General features: G+C 43.0%; 1 protein-coding gene across 1 annotated transcript in view; it reads right to left on the bottom strand.

The window, feature by feature from the left end:
• Window positions 1-11,875: 11,875 nt before the first annotated feature.
• PIK3C3 (phosphatidylinositol 3-kinase catalytic subunit type 3) overlaps window positions 11,876-17,152 on the bottom strand; it is a 123,293-nt gene continuing 118,016 nt past the window's right edge. The window contains exon 25 of the mRNA XM_087885502.1: window positions 11,876-12,490. Coding sequence (XP_087741628.1) covers window positions 12,476-12,490 — 15 coding nt within the window. The 3' untranslated portion in view covers window positions 11,876-12,475. The remainder of the gene's footprint in view (window positions 12,491-17,152) is intronic.

The following is a 17,152-nucleotide window of genomic DNA, read 5'->3' as shown; positions in this document are numbered from 1 at the left end:
AGGTCTGTTTCCTTCTCCTGGAAGACTCATCCTGGATTTTCCTACAGGCTGAGATTTGATAAGTGGTGCAAATCACAGAGGTGGTGACAGCTTGTCTATTTTGGGAATCTTGAAACAAAAGGGAACTGGCAGGCAGCCTCACCTGACCTAGAGAACCTTTGGCCCTGAAATTGTCACAAAACTTAAGAAAGTCGATTGCAGGCTTAGGAAATTTGTGCATGCAGCATGTTAAGCTTAATTAAGGTTATCTCGGAGGAGGGATGGAATACATTGTGTATATCTCAACAAAGCAGAGAGGGAGAGGGAGGGGAAGGGAGGGAGAGGAAGAGGCAGCGGAGGGAGAGAGAGAGTGAGAGGGAGGGGGAAAGCGAGAATGAGAATGGAAGAGAGGGGGAAAATGGAGGGATGGAGAGGGAGAGAGGGAGGGGGAAGAAGGAGAGAGGGAGAGCAGGAGAGGGAGACATGGGGAGAGAGGGGGAAAAGGAGGGGGAGAGTAAGAGGGGAGAGAGAGGGAGGGAGAGAGGGAGGGGGAGGGGGAGCAAGAACAAAAGAGGGGGAGAGGGAGAGAAAGAGAGGGGAGAGGGAGACAGGGAGAGAGGGAGAGCAGAAGAGGGAGACATGGGGGAGAGAGGGGGAAAAGGAGGGGGAGAGTAAGAGGAGAGAGAGAGGGAGGGAGAGAGGGAGGGGGAGAGGGAACAAAAACAAAAGAGGGGGAGAGGGAGAGAAAGAGAGGGGAGAGGGAGACAGGGAGACAGGGAGACAGGGAGAGCAGGAGAGGGAGACATGGGGGAGGGAGAGAGGGAAAAGGAGAGGGAGAGTAAGAGGGGAGAGAGGGAGGGAGGGAGAGAATGAGAGCAAGAATGAAAGAGAGGGGAAGAGGGAGAGAAAGAGAGGGGAAGAGGGAGAGCAGGAGACGGAGACATGGGGGAGGGAGAGAGAGAGAAAAGGAGAGGGAGAGTAAAAGGGGAGAGAGAGGGAGGGAGAGTGTGAGGGAGAGAAAGAATGAAAGAGAGAGGGGGAGGGAGACAGGGAGAGTTGGGGAGAGGGAAAGAGAAAGCGAGAAGTTAATTCTGTAATCAGGTTTGGTATATTGTATAGGTAGTCGGTGACTTACGAGCACAACTGAGCTCAACATTTCTGTGGCTAAGCGAGAGAGTTGTTCAGTGACTGTTGTCCCATTTTATGACATTCTTCCTTGCCACAGTTGTTAAGTGAATCTGGCTTCCCCGTCAACTTTGTTTGTTCAGAAGGTCTCAAAAGGGGCTCCCATGACACTACAGCCATCACAAAATGCATCGATTGGCCAGCGTCTGAATTTGGGTCACATGACCATGGAGAAGCTGTGACGGTCATACTTGACAGTCACGCTAGTTGTTAAGTGTGGAAAAAAGGTCATCAGTTCACTTTTTCAGTGCCATTGGAACCCTTGGAAGTCGAGGACTTACTCGCACGGGGCAATTGCTACAATGATTTTGAGCTCCGTAAGCAGTACGGCCAGTCCCGGCGCTGCCGGTTCGCTATTGGCAGTGGGTGTACGCACTCACTTAGCGAGCGTGCGATTCTTCTGCATATGCGCAGAAGGTTCTGCGCATGCGCAGAGCATTTTTGATGACATCTGTGCGAGTGGGCGGAGCCTCCTGCCACCGCCGCTACCAGTTTGTCCGAACAGAGGCGAACTGGTAGCGACCCACCCCTGAGTACAGCGAAGCTTAAACCCAAGGGGACAAGAAAAAAACCGAGACCCGATGGCCTAGAGGTGGAGCTCTTGCCTCACAATCAGGAGGTTGTGAGTTCGATCCTAGGTAGAGGCAGGTGTAAGGTCTCCTGCTTGGGCTCGATGATCTGCAAGGGCCCTTCCAACTCTGTTAATCTGTTAAGAAGCACCCCGAAACCCTCTCTGGTTTCTTCTTAATAATGTTGACGGTCGTGATAATTTTAGGTCACTCAAAGCGGGATTTTTATGTTTATGGGTATTCATTTGAAGCTTATTACACGCCATAAAGAAATATTCATGAAAAGAGGTTGCACAGTAATTAAGTCCCCTCTCTTCCGTCCGTTCTTTGCACAGGAAGATAATTGCCTTCCCCCTTATAAATCGTCCGCCAAATTCTATCAAGCAAATAAACACGGTACTGTATCTTCGTAATTGTCTATTGACTGCACTTGGCGGTATGAATTAATTTTCAATTACAAAAACTGACTTTTTATTTTGTGAACTGACAAAGGCCGGGCGATGATCTACAGGGAGTCCTCGGCTTACGACCACAACTGAGCCCAACATTTTTGTTGTTAAGCGAGACATTTGTTACCTGAGCTTTGCCCCCATTTTATGGACAATCTTGCTACGGTGCATCGTTGTCAGTAACCCGGTTGTTAAGTGAATCTGGCTTCCCCGTTGACTTCGCTTGTTCAGAAGGTCGCAAAAGGGGAACGGATGACACAGCAATGGTCATAAATACGAGTCAGTGGCTAGGCGTCGGAATCTTGATTACGGGAACGTGGGGATGGTGGAAAGGTCATCACTGTGAAAAATGATTGTAGGTGACTTTTTTGAGTACCGTTGTAACTTTGAACGGTCACTAAATGAACTGTTGGAAGTCGAGGACTACCTGTGCTTGCCTTGTTGTAGGACTGTCCACCACATCTCGTGTCGACTTGTGGGTTCAAAGGAGAAAATGTGGTGAAGATTTGCTTCCTTCTGTGTTTACCTGCACAGTTTACTGTTCCTCTGAAGAACAAAGAACAGAACAGAACAGAACAGAATACAATAGAATAGAATAGAATAAGGAATGGAATGGAATGGAATGGAATGGAATGGAATAGAATAGAATAGAATAGAATAGAATAGAATAATGAATGGAATGGAATGGAATGGAATGGAATGGAATAGAATAGAATAGAATAGAATAGAATAGAATAGAATAGAATAGAATAGAATAGAATAGAATAGAAAATAATGAATGGAATGGAATAGAATAGAATAGAATAGAATAGAATAGAATAGAATAGAATAGAATAGAATAGAATAGAATAGAATAGAACAGAACAGAACAGAATACAATAGAATAGAATAGAATAGAATAGAATAGAATAGAATAGAGAGTAGAGTAGAGTAGAGTAGAGTAGAGTAGAGTAGAATAGAATAGAATAGAATAGAATAGAATAGAATAGAATAGAATAGAATAGAATAGAATTGAATTCTTTATTGGCCAAGTGTGATTAGATACACAAGGAATTTGTTTCCAGTGAGTAAGCTCTCAATGTATATACAACAGTAATGATAGATCATTTGAAAGGGGCTTGAGTTGAAATCCCAAACACCTGGAGAACATCTGGAGCTTGTCTACCCCGAATGCTACTATTTAGCAGGAGCCCAGTTCTCAAAGATTGGAGAAATGAAAAGATTGTCATATTTTGAATTAACCTGCATGGCTGTGCTTTCAGTAACAACAGTTTGCATGGCTGTTAATTGGAGATCAGATATATTACCAAATGAGCCAAGGTGGCGCAGTGGTTAGAGTGCAGTACTGCAGCTACTTCAGCTGACTGCTAGTTCAGCAGATGAGCGGATCAAATCTCACCGGCTCAAGGTTGACTCAGCCTTCCATCCTTCCGAGGTGGGTAAAATGAGGACCCAGATTGTTGGGGGCAATATGCTATTTAGTATACTGTCTTTGGTGTAAGCTGCCCAGAGTCCTTGGAGAGTGGGCGGCATAGAAATATGACTAATAAATAAATAAATAAAATAAATAAACTCTGTAGGCAAAGTCGGTTAATAAAAGCCTAAGAATCAACCATGCTGTTTTTGCTCAACTTATTGGTTTGTTGGGAGGAGGAGGAGGAGGAGGAGGAGGAGGAGGAGGAGGAGGAGGAGGAGGAGGAGGAGGAGGAGGAGGAGGAAGAAGAAGAAGAAGAAGAAGAAAGGAAGGAAAGAAAGAAGGAAGGAAGGAAGGAGAGAGGGAGGGAGAGGAGGAAGAGGAAGAGGAAAGGGAAAAAGAGAAGGAAGGGAGAGGGGAAGGGAGGAGGAGGAGAAAGAAGGAAGGAAGAATGGAGAGAGGGAGGGGGGAGGAAGGAAAGGAAGAGAAGGAAAGAAAAAGAAAATGGAGGGAGAGATGAAGGGAAGGAGAGGGGGAAAAGGAAGAGGAGGAAAGGGAAAAAGAGAGAATGGAGGGAGAGAGGGAGGGAGGAGGAGGAGGGAGAGAGGAAGGAAGAAAAGAGGGAGGAGAAAGGAAAGGAAAAGAAGGAGGAGGAAGAGGAGGAGGAAAGAGAAAAAGAGAATGCAGGGAGAGAGGAAGGGAGGCAGAGAAAGAAAGAAAGAAGAAAGAAAGAAAGAAAGAAAGAAAGAAAGAAAGAAAGAAAGAAAGAAAGAAAGAAAGAAAGAAAGAAAGAAAGAAAGAAAGAAAGAAGAGACAAGACAAGACTTGGCTGCGAAATGTACCTTTAAAAATCGGATAAACATTTACAATGAACTCTCAATTCCATTCAATACAAATCAAGGCAAAATCTGATGGCCGGCTGAAGATTGCCTTAAAGGTGACACATTTTTCATATACTTCTGAATTATTACCATTCCTCCTAAAATTTAAAAAAAATGAAGCATTCAATCAGCTAAGTGCATCAGTTTGATAAAAGTTATGCAAATATTTCTGCAGGCCCCATCTATTATCCTGACAGTTCAGATAAAGAATTTTCTGCCAGCTTCAAAAAGACAATCTAAAATACTTTTATGTAAACCAAAGCTTTTTCCACAATGCACTCACACACAAAAAAAAAGACAGAAAAAGAAGAAAAATTAAACAGGCAGGGTTTTTTTTTGTTCGTTTGCCTTGCCTTTACTGACAGTTACAAATTACAGATATTATTTACTGTCTTCCTTCCACTTGCTGAAATAATTAACATTACCATAATACAATATTATTATAGTATTTGACTTGGGATTTCAATGGGAGCTATTACACGATAAATTGCAGCAAAGGGATTTTGAACTCTCAATTGGGTGAAAAGAAGAGGAACATCTTGGGCTGTGATGAAATGTAAAATGTGGGCGTGGCTTGGTGGTGGGGTAATGTGACTGAGTGGGCGTGGCAAACTTTTTTTTTTTTTTACTTTTAAAACCATTTTTTCTGCAACCTCTTCGGCCGAAGAGGTTGTATTAAAAAAAAGCTTTTAAAAGCCTCTGACGATCAGGCAACTCAGCTGGGATCGTCAGAGGCTTTTAAAAGCATTTTTTCTGCAACCTCTTCAGCCGAAGAGGTTGTAGAAAAAATGCTTTTAAAAGCCTCTGACGATCCCAGCTGAGCCGCATGATCATCAGAGGCTTTTTTTTTTTTTTACTTTTAAAAGCATTTTTTTTGGCCAAAGAGGTTGTAGAAAAAATGCTTTTAAAAGTAAAAAAAAAAAGCCTCTGATGATCGCGCGGCTCAGCTGGGCATGGTGGGGGGGGCAGGGATTTTTGCTACTGGTTCTCCGAACTACCCGCCGCCATTGCTACTGGATTGAGCGATTCGGTCCAAACCGGGAGCGAGTCCAGTGGTGAAATCCTCCGAGGTTTTCCAGTGGTTTGCTGTGCACGCATGCACAGTGCGTGCCAAACGTGTTCTTCGTGTGGAAAAAGGAAGCTTAACAAGGTAAGTAGAACAGCAAGGGGGGGAACAGCTGTGCCACGCGATTTAGATTCGCTAGAAAGCAAGATTTCCTGCTTTCTAGCGAATATAAATTATGTGGCACAGCTGATTGTTGGAAATACCGGTTCGGACGAACCGCTAGCATTTTTTTTTTTACTACCAGTTCGCTGGAACCAGTGCGAACCGGTAGCATTTCACCCCTGGGTGGGTCTCTTTAGAAGTTTAGATGAGCTAGGAAGAGCAACTTTGGTAAAGTGATGTCGGATGTTTTCCATTGTTTTGTTTTATAGCGAAATTCTTCCTCCCCTCCAGTTCAGCACTTTCAAATTTATTGCCTTTTTTTAATGCACACCTTTCGACCTTTTTTTCAAGCACAGAAAAGGTTTAGTGTCTGAACCTCACTCCGAAAAAGTTTGTGCACTGACTCATGTAAAATATTTATTTATTAGCCCGATCAATCAATTGTACTAATAAATACATTAATGGAATTAATCAATCACTCTAATTAACAGAAATGTCAACCAAGAGGCAAAATATCTGACTTGGTTCAGCAGGCAGGAAAGAGGATTATATATTGGACATTAAAGTTGCTTTGCTTTATCACCTTTTTTTTTTATTGAAAAGCAAGCTAGAATGCTTATAAATGTATCTTCTAAATGCATAATTTAAAAAAACGAAATAAACATAAGCATATAAATTACTTCTTCCTTAAGTAATGAGTATTAAAGTTTGGGCAATCATATTGACTCAGGGTTACTATTAGTAGCAGTTTTCTACACGAGAAAAATATCCTGATAGTTGTTTTGCAACCTCCTGGTTGATCTTGGGCATTTTCAAAAAATGCTAGCATCAATCATGGTTTGTGATTGTATGAGGTATATCAGCAAGAAACCCCTAAGATGTGGGTTAGGCTGAAGATCACTGATGATGTTACCTACCTGGCAGGGGTGGGTTCCACTTACCTTTACTACTGGTTCGCAGTGGGATCACGCGCACACTCTTCATGATGACATCATGGCGGGAGGGCGGAGCCTCCCGCCAGTTTTACTACCGGTTCTATAGAACTGGACCGAACCAGGAACAATCCACCATTGCTACCTGGGTAATGAAATGTCTACAAGAAAACAATCAAGTTCAGATGTCTATGGAGATTCTCAGTCACCTAGGTCATAGTTGTCCCAAAGGTGCTTTTTTCAAGAGGCAACTGGACTTTCTGGTTTTTCTTTGAAGACGTTTCGCTTCTCATCTAAGAAGCTTCTTTAGCTCTGACCGAATGGTGGAGGATGGAAGGGTTTATACTCCTTGCAGACACCTGGTTGTTTGCATTCTGTTAGTGGGTCGTTAAGGACACTTGGGGGATGCGGTGGCTCAGCGGCTAAGACGCTGAGCTTGTCAATCAAAAGGTCAGCAGTTCAGCGGTTTGAATCCCTAGTGCCGCGTAATGGGGTGAGCTCCCCTTACTTGTCCCAGCTTCTGTCAACCTAGCAGTTCGAAAGCACGTAAAAAATGCAAGTAGAAAAATAGGGACCACCTTTGGGGGGAAGGTAACAGAGTTCCGTGTGCCTTTGGCGTTTAGTCATGCCGGCCACATGACCACAGAGACGTCTTCAGACAGCGCTGGATCTTCGGCTTTGAAACAGAGATGAGCACTGCCCCCTAGAGATGGGAACGACTAGCACATATGTGCGGGGAGAACTTTTACCTTTACCTTTAAGGTCACCTGGAAATTTATCTATGTCATCAGGGTCACAAAGTGAGTAACGTGTTGTATGCAGTACAATGCAGTGAGCCATGTGCTGATCTGTACATTGGGGAAACAAAACAACCACTTCATAAACGCATGGCACAACATAGGAGAACAAACCCATCAGGACAAGATTCAGCAGTCCATCTGCATTTAAAAGATATCGGCCACTCTTTTGAAGACAGCAAAGTCCATATTTTGGACAGAGTGGACCGCTGGTTTGAGAGAGGCAATCTATGTCAAAATTGAACAGCCCTCTCTCAGAGGGGGAGGGGTATTACATACATCATCTATCTCCAGTCTACAACACAGTCCTTTCAGCCGTTCCAAAAAGGCTCCACACCCATTGGCACTACTCAAGTTTGTTTTGTTTGTTTTTTGTTTTTATTGGATTTGTATACCGCCCTACTCCCGAAGGATTCTGTGAACAGCCACAGAATAAAACACATAAATACAAAAATTTAAAATAGAATAAAAACAAATTAAATAATTTGGCTGAGACAAATTAAAATACCAAATAATTTAAAAACAAATTAAAATTTACATTTAACAGGGGAAAAGATTTAGGTCAGGCCAGCTTGATGAAATAAGAAAACCTTGAGTGCGTGACGGAAGGTGCGCAGATCCGGGATCCTCCGTATCTCGTGGGGGAGCTTGTTCCAGATTGTAGGTGCCCCCACAGAGAAGGCTCTCCCCCTGGGGGCCGCCAGTCGACATTGTTTGGCCGATGGCCAAAGTGACCCTGAGGACACAGGCAAACCTCCAAGTGGCCTCAACGACTCTCTAAAAAGAATGCAAATGTCCAGCTGTCTGCAAGGAGTATAAATCCTTCCATTCCCCACCACCCAGTCAGAGTTGAAGAAGCTTTTTGGATTCTCTTTCTTTGTAATAAAGAAACTGTATATTTGATTATTCATGTAATAACCGCAGTTAGAATTTTATTTGCACAAAATTGGAAAGAGATCCCTCTAGATGAAAAAGTGATTAAGAAAATATTAGATTGTGCAGAAATGAAAAGATTAACACTTGCAATTCAAGAAAAGGAAGAATCAGATTATTATAATATATGGGAGTTATTTTATTAATGGTTAGAGAATAAATAGCTCTGCAGACAAGGCACTGTAATTTAACACCAGCTGTCTGCAATTAAAGTAAGTTCGAATCTCTCCAAGGCTCAAGGTTGACTCAGCCTTTCATCCTTTCTAAGGTAGGTAAAATGAGGACCCGGATTGTGGGGGCAATAAGCTGACTTTGTATAAACTATACAAAAGTATGAAGGCTATTGCTTAACGCACTGTAAGCCGCCCTGAGTCTCCGGAGAAGGGCGGCATATAAATCAAATAAAAATAAATTAAAAAAAATTGAAAGCAATGTATTGTAAAAATAGATAAGTAAAGAAAAGAAATGTTAGGTTTATGTTATTTTATCAGTATTACTGTTTTCCCCAAAATAAGACATCCCCTGATAATAAGCCCAATCACGCTTTTGAGCGCATGGCAATAAGGCCAAGCGCTTATTTCAGGGTTCAAAAAAATATAAGACAGGGTCTTATTTTCGTGGAAACATAGTATTATTATTTAGTATTAATATAAGAATGAATGTAAGAAATAAATATGGTGGTAAGTTTAATTGTTAAGACACACAGTATTTTATACTCAGATGACACACTAACGTAAAATGGAATGTGTGTATTAAAAGAAAAATTTAAAATTATGTATGTATGTATGTATGTATGTATGTATGTATGTATGTATGTATGTATGTATATATATATATATTAAATGTTTACCGAGACACCTGGTCTACCCCAACATGTGGCAAAATATATATTTGGTATAAAATATATACACTGCTCAAAAAAATAAAGGGAACACAAGCAGAAGACATCCGAGATCTGAATGAATGAAATAGCCTTATTAAATACTTTGTTCCTTACATACAGTAGTTTTGTGTTCCCTTTAGTTGTTTGAGCAGCGTATAAACTACTGTATGTAAAGAACAAAGTATTTAATAAGGCTATTCCATTCATTCAGATCTCGGATGTCTTCTGCTTGTGTTCCCTTTATTTTTTTGAGCAGTATATATATATACCGTATTTTTCAGAGTATAAGACACACCTTTGCCCCCCAAAAAAGAGGGTGAAAATCTGGATGCGTCTTATACTCCGAATGTAGCCCCACCCAGCTTCTCAAACAGAGGTTTCAGAGGCTGAAAAAAGCATCAGAAACAAAGCTTCAGAAAAGAAGCCCCCAAACAGAGCTTCAGAAAAAAAAAGCCTCCAAACAGAGCTTCAGAAAAAAAGCCTCCAAACAGAGCTTCAGAAAAGAAGCCCACAAACAGAGCTTCGGAGGGTTTTTTTCTGAAGCTGTTTCGGAGGCTTTCAGAGGCAGAAAATAAAGTTTTTTTCTGAAACAGAGTTTCAGAAGTTTCAGAGGCAGAAAAAAAAAAGAAAAAAAGAAAAGAAAAAAAAAGCAAGGTACAGAGCTCACAACCAAGGGACCAGAAACTCCCTTGGGACAACCATGACCTTGGATGACTGACAACCTTCACAGACCCTGAGATTTCTAGGTTTTATCAGTGCCCCAAAGGAACATGGACAGAAAAAGAATCTACCCCCCAGTTATAAACTCTCCCAAGCTCCAAGCTGGTGGACGAAATTGTGTAGCTGAAAACAGCAACGTTATGATACGAAGCCCGAGAGAACGATTTGACTTTATAGATCACACGTTGGCTCAGAAAACATTTTTTTCCTGCTCGGGGGAAAAAAAAACAGCAGCGTAAAAGGAGAATGTAGCATTTAAATAAGAAGGGGAAAAATGGGCTCGAGAAAAATTTCAGAAGCCGATTAAAAATTTAAAAAGGAAGGAGGAGGAGGAGGTGTCTCAAAAGGCAAACCAGAGCCAATAATTATAATGAAGAAAAAAAAAATTAGATGCAACATTTCCCTCCCTTCCAATCTGCAAGATGCAAATACATTGGAACGGCTGTACCTATTTTATCTCCTGTTGTGGTGTCATTACAATAAAACGTCCCTCTACACCAGTTAACACACACAATAAAAGTGGACAGAGAGAGAGAGAACGCTCTGTGCACGGAACCTGGTTATGAACTGAGAAAATATACCAACCCAATTAAAGAACATTTTTTCCCATTCGTATTATGCGCTACAGAATGCGTATCGACAAAAGAGCTTTGAGATAAATGCAGAAGTTATTCACGTCATGTTAATTCGTACCCGTAAACGATGCGACGGGGTAAGTAATCGGTTTCCTACTGCGCTATAGATGAATTTTCAGTTGTACAGGCAGTCCTCGATTTACGACACTTGATACCAGAATTTCTGTGTCAACACTGAAGCTGAGGCCATCTTTGGGGCTTCAGGGTTGCCTCAATGGAGATGAGGGTTAGGGGAGTGGGGGGGATAGAGATAGCTGGGGTGGGGGTGGGGGCGGGAATTTGTATCCAAAACAGAACAGTTTCCTCTGGGAACCAAGGACATTCCCACAGGTGGCTGGAGAGAGGAGGAGTGAAGTTACCAAGCAACCGGACAGAGCTTTGATTGGACCATGTGACTGATTGTTTGAGAAAAGGGGGAAAACGTTTACTTTTAATTCGGTGAAAACCACGGGAATAGTTAAGAGTCGGTTTTCACCAGTCGTGTGCCAATATGATATATCCAATAAAACTGTTCTTTAAGGAATCTACTGCCTCAAGAGTTCTGTTTGCTATGGGTATGTTACTCGGAACCCTGACATTCTGTTGTTAAGTAAGACAGTTGTTCAATGAGTTGCGCTTGATTTTACTTGTTTGGCCACAGTTCAGAAAATCGCTGCAGTTGTTAAGGGAATAGTGTCGTCACTAAGTGAATATTGGCTTCCCTCATTGACTTTGCTTGTTGAAAGCTGGCTGGGAAGGTCTTAAATAACCCAAACTTGGATGACATGACTTGCAACAGTTGTAAGTGCGAGGATCAGTTGTAAGTCCCTTTTTTTCAGCGCCGTCGTAACTTCAGACAATTGCTAAACAGATGGTTGTAAGTTGAGGAATACCTGCAGTTGGCTTTATTCTTTTCTCTAAGAGTTAAGTGGCATCTGAAGGTCCACCATCAAGTAAACCAATTTCAGAATATTAGCCTAAGAGTTAAGAGATCCTAGATTTAGTACGGTGCAGTGGCCTAAAGGTGGAGATCTCGCCTCAAAATCAGGAGGCTGTGAGTTCGATCCTAGGTAGAGGCAGATGTTTCTCTCTCTGGGCATAATGAGATTATATCTGCTGAATAAAACTCCGTACTGGTGACAGGAATGGCATCCGGCCAGTAAACACTCAGCTGCCCAGACACCACCGTGCAAGGGATTATGGGATCATTAAAAGAAGATGATATCAAGCTGAAGGGGGTCAATCTGGAACAGAAACTGCTAGAAATAAATCTTTAAATAGACGTTTATATCTAAGGGTGAGGACAGCAGCAGAAGGAAGCCGAAGAAGCTTAAATAAAGAGAACTTAAGATTGCACCAAAGCCATTTTATTAGATTTGGCATATACAGTCAACATACATTATGTTGTTGTATGCAAAGTGAAAACTTTCGCTCTCTTCCCGTCAGGAATTTGAAGTCCGTCGCTGATATCTTTTGAGGACTTTGCTTTGTTCTAAAGGTCCAGATCTGATGAGAGCTTGTTTCTAAAAAAAGGAATCCGTAGGAACTAATCTACTCTAAAAGGGAGGTCCAACTGAAGTTTGGACAAGTTTTAGAAATGACTCCAAACTTCCGTTCCAAGTTCATAAGCTTTGGCTGCACATGTCTCTCCATAGTTGCGTTCTTGTAGAGTTGCATTCTTGTTCAGTAATAAGTGCACAGATGTCCTTCAAAAACCATTAGACATTTATTTTCTTCTTGTCATTGGGGTCCTGGATAGCACTGCCCTGTTTTCCAAACTGTGTCTGATAACCGAGAGTGAGGAACACATACCCCTGTCCTAGTTTGGAATGGCAATTCTGGATAAATTCATTATCCAAGCTAGAAAAGTTACATCCTTGTTTGACGTTATCTTCAGGAGTTTCAGGAAGCAGCTGGAGGAGAATTTTTTGCCTTCGGAAGTGATGAGGTCTCATTTTCTCCAGTACTGTGTGAGGAAAAGAGAAAGAAAAGATTTTTTTTAAAAAAATGTCCCAATTATATTTATTTTTTACTTTCATCAGTGGGATTTAAGCTGGAGTATCCTGGGCTAACAAGGAACAGACTCAATCAGAGATGGGTTTCATACGATTTAACCACCGGTTTGTCGCGCACCAAAAATGCGCGCAGAATAAATGCCTTCCGCGCATGAGCTTTGTGTGCGCTTTGCATGCATGTGGGTGGCTTAGAAAGCGTGGCTAAACAGGACAGCATAGCGCCGGGGTGGATGGCTGGGCCTACCTGCAAGTTACCACTTCCGTTTCGCCCGAACCGGCTGAATACCACCTCTGGACTCAATGCTTTCAAATGTTGGGAAACTTCTGAATATTGGAGGTTTTAAAGAAGAGGTTGAATAACCATTTGCCTGAAGTGGTAAAGGGCTTCCTGCTTGAGCAGGGGGTTGGACTAGAAGACCTCCAGGGTCCCTTCTGACTCTGTTCTTCTGTTATTATAATCACAGAATCATAGAGTTGGAAGGGACCTTGGGGGTTTTCTAGTCCAACCCTCTATCTGGACCAGGGATCAGCAACCTGTGGCTCTGGAGCCGCATGTGGCTCTTTCACCCCCTCTGCTGCGGCTCCCTGTCACTCAAAATATGCGTCACAACCGCCAATGTGCGACACCCGCCGGCACGAGCTTTTCAACCCTCAGTAGGCCAACCATGGATAAATCCAAGAAAAGAAAAGTTTCTGAAGACAACAGAACATTTACTTCAACTACATATGCTAGTTTTGTGGCTGCTCAAGAAATAGTCAGGCCCGGGAAGGGTTTTGTGGCTCCCGGTGTTTTCTTTTCTGTGGGAAACAGGTCCAAATGGCTCTTTTGAGTGTTTAAGGTTGCAGACCCCTGGTCTGGACAAATGGTAGTTCAATCTCTTCTTGAAAACCTCCCATGTTGGAGCACCCACAGCTTTGAGAGACAAGCTGTTCTATTGATTAATCATTCTCACTGTCAGGAAATTTCTCTTGGTGTCAGGTTTGCCATCTTCGGGACCGCCTACTACCACCAATAGCCTCCCACCGGCCAGTACGCTCTCATAGAGAGGGACTCCTCCGGGTGCCGTCAGCCAAACAGTGTCGGCTGGTGACCCCTAGGGGGAGGGCCTTCTCTGTGGGGGCACCTACCGTCTGGAATGAGCTCCCCCCAGAGATACGGAGGATCCCGGATCTGCGCACCTTCCGCCGCGCTGTGAAGACCTTTTTATTCTATCAAGCGGGCTTGGCCTAATCTCCTCCCTCTTTTAATATGTAAATTTTAATCTGTTTTTAAATTATTGGGGTGTTTTAATTTGTCCGGGCCAAAATGATTTAATTTGATTTTATCGGGTTTTTAAATTTTTTGTATTTATGTATTTTATTGTTTGGCTGTTCACCGCCCTGAGTCCTTCGGGAGTAGGGCGGTATACAAATCAAATAAACTAAACTAAACTAAACTAAACTTCGGCCTGGCGCCTCGCTGGCATCCTGCCATCAAACACTAGGGGGTATGGGGGGGGGGATGAACAAATGGGCAATAAACCTGTGTCAGTATGTGATGGAAATAGGGAGGGGGGGAAAGACAGCTTGATGAAGAACAGAGTTCAGAACCAGTTTGTGCCAACATTCAAGGCCATGCACCCTTAAAGGAACATCTCAGCGTTATCAAAACATCTAGGCAAATCTTCATTGGCTGAAGACAGACTGGTCATGGAGGGAGGGCAGTGGTGGGTTGCTCACGGTTCGGCCCGGTTCAGCCGAACCGGTAGCGGTGACAATGTGACGTCACCGAACCGGTTCTCTGTAACTGGGAGCCGGCCCCTCCCGCCTGCCCCCGCTTTATTCTTTGGTTTTTAGCCCAGCTGATAGGTGCGGTAGAGTGGATTGCCGCACCTCAGCTGGCCAGAAACCTAACACGTTTGTGCGGAGCACGCAAGTTTGGCGTGCGTGCAAATGAAGCAAGCACGCACGCGACAATTGCGCGCAAAGCGGGTGCACGAAGAGAACCAGTAGTAACACCAGTTGGAACCCACCACTGGGGGAGGGATGGGATGAGGGAAAACCTTTTGTATCTTTTAAGTGTGAGAAATTTAGTTCTAGCCTGACTTTACTGCAGCCAGCATCTTTTAGTAAAAGAACCTATGACTTCAACCAAATGGAGTTGAGGGTCTTTCTCGCCTAAGGGATCGGACTGGGGCAGGACTGACACTTTAGTTCCAGGTTGGATTTCCCTCTGAGGAGTTTCCACCCATTGTTTCTTGTCCTGCCCTCTGGTGCTTTGGAGAATATTTGACCCCCTCTTCTTTGTGGCAGCCCCTGAGATATTGGAATACTGCTATCATGTCCCCCTAATTCTTCTTTTCTCTAGACTAGCCAAACCCAAATCCTTCAACTGTTCTTCATACGTTTTAGTCTTTAGGCCTTTGATCATCTTAGTTGCTCTTCTTTGCACTTTTTCCAAAGTCTCAACGTCTTTTTGTAGTGTGGCAACCAAAATCGTTTGCTGTATTTCGGGTGTGGTCTTAGTAAGGTTTTATAAAGTGGTACTAATACTTCACATGATTTTGAATCTATGCCTCTGTTTATACAACCAAGGATTATGCTAGCTTTTTTGGCTGCTCCTGCACACTGATGGCTCATATTCAAGTGATCATCCACTAGAATTCCAAGGTCCCTCTCACAGTTGCTGTTTTTGAGCCAGGTTTCGCCTAATCTGTACTTCTACCTTTGGCTTTTCCTGCCTAAATGTAAAACTTTGCTTTTCTCCACATTAAAATTCATTTTGTTGGATAGGCCCCATTGTTCAAGTCTGTCAAGATCTTTTTGGATCCTGAGCTTGTCTTCTGGGATGTTGGCTATTCCTGCCAGCTTAGTGTCACCTGCAAATTTGATGAGTTCCCCTTCTATTCCCTCATCTAAGATGTGCATGGATGATGTTGCCTGGTTGGGTAATAAAATGTCTGCAAGAAAGCATCCACACTCAGAGAGCACCAAGGACCCAACAGGTCAACCCTGAATTACAAATATTCTCTTCTATTGATACCCAGTTGATGACCATTGAGAATGGAACTTAATTTTCCTAACTACTTCTCTTATTGTTCTGACCTAGGCCTCCTGAGTCGGTAAAACACACAAGTAGTCCCAAAAACCTCTTTTATTGCAACAGCTGTGAATTCTGTTCATTCACAGATAAGTCCCAAATAGTTGTAAACAGTCCTTCGGGATAATCACCCACCTTTATCTCCCTTGACACGCTGCCAAAGACCTAATTGGCAAAGCCACATGGAGTCCAGAGTCAAACAGAGCTTCAGGCTTTAAACTGAACAGAATTAACAATGTTGCTTCCTGCAAAGGCCCACGTGCCTTTGCTCCTCTTTTAAGTCTTATGGGAGGGGACCATCATCTCCAAGCCCTACTCCCAAGTCGTCCCTTTTGTTTGAACTGTTCTCGCCTTCTGGCAGCTCTGTGCATGCGCGCACTGGGAACAGGCTCCCCCTGTTCCTCTGCCTCGCTGACGTCCAACTCTGGAGGCTCCGGAGGCAGCACGTACCTCCCAGATGGCCCTTTCTCTGCCTCCGACGCAGAGTCCTCGTCCAAGCCTTCCCCAGACTCCAGGACTGGCCCATGTTCCTCCCCAGCCTCCTCACTGTCCGACTCTGCTGCCAGTTCCGCAGGCTACCGGCGGACCACAACACTTAAGTTTGAAGTTACACCTGTCCTCCATGAGAAGATATGATATTATCAAGTACCTCAACCTATGTTCCTTCAAGCCCTATGAGACAATATTTGGTTTCTTTCCCTGCATTATATCTGGTGAGCTTTATTAGTCTGACAAAGTAGGGAAGAGAAGGAAAGAACAAGTTAACATTTACCTGGCAAAAAACCAAGAACAGAGAGAGGGGGGAAAAATGAATCTAAGTGTGCTCAAAGGGATACTGAGGCATAATACTTAACGCTAAAATAGCTGTTTTGAGAGTGCTTTACATGAAATTATCTTGGAGGAATTTTTACAAGCCAGCATAAAAGGCTGGGCAACCTTTTGATGGCCTGGGGAATATTTAGCTTTCTGAAGGGAAGTAAATGGACTGTCTGTATCCTATCTATCTATCTATCTATCTATCTATCTATCTATCTATCTATCTATCTATCTATCTATCTATCTATCTATCATCTATCTATTTATCTATTTATCTATCTATCTATCATCTCTCTCTCTCTCTCTCTCTCTCTCTCTCTCTCTCTCTCCCCCAGCCCACTCCCCAAATTTGAGGAAAGAGGCACCAGATTGATTTTTCTCCTTGCTTTCCAAAGTTGTGCGAAACACGTTTCAAACTCAAGCTACAGTTTTTCGTGTGTTTCTCGCATCAAGGCGCTTATTGCTAATTTACAGTGCCTATTGATAATTTATCATACTTATTGGTTACTTGTTCTGTTTGAAAGGTAAATGATTTTTTTTTTCAAAAAAAAAAATGGTTTTGATGGTACAGCAATTGAGTTTGGTAAGCCATTCAGAAGAGCTCTGTAGGAGGCAAGCAGGCGGAGTTAAATGTATCATCAGTTTGGAATCATTGCATAACCACAAGAGATCCAAGTCCAGCCTCCTGTAAATTCCCTTGACCTTTATCTACGGTAGC

Source organism: Pantherophis guttatus, chromosome 2, assembly GCF_059756535.1.
Source record: "Pantherophis guttatus breed Tessera chromosome 2, ASM5975653v1, whole genome shotgun sequence".
NCBI classification, from domain to species: Eukaryota; Metazoa; Chordata; class Lepidosauria; order Squamata; family Colubridae; genus Pantherophis; species Pantherophis guttatus.
This window is presented reverse-complemented; position numbering and strand designations above follow the sequence as displayed.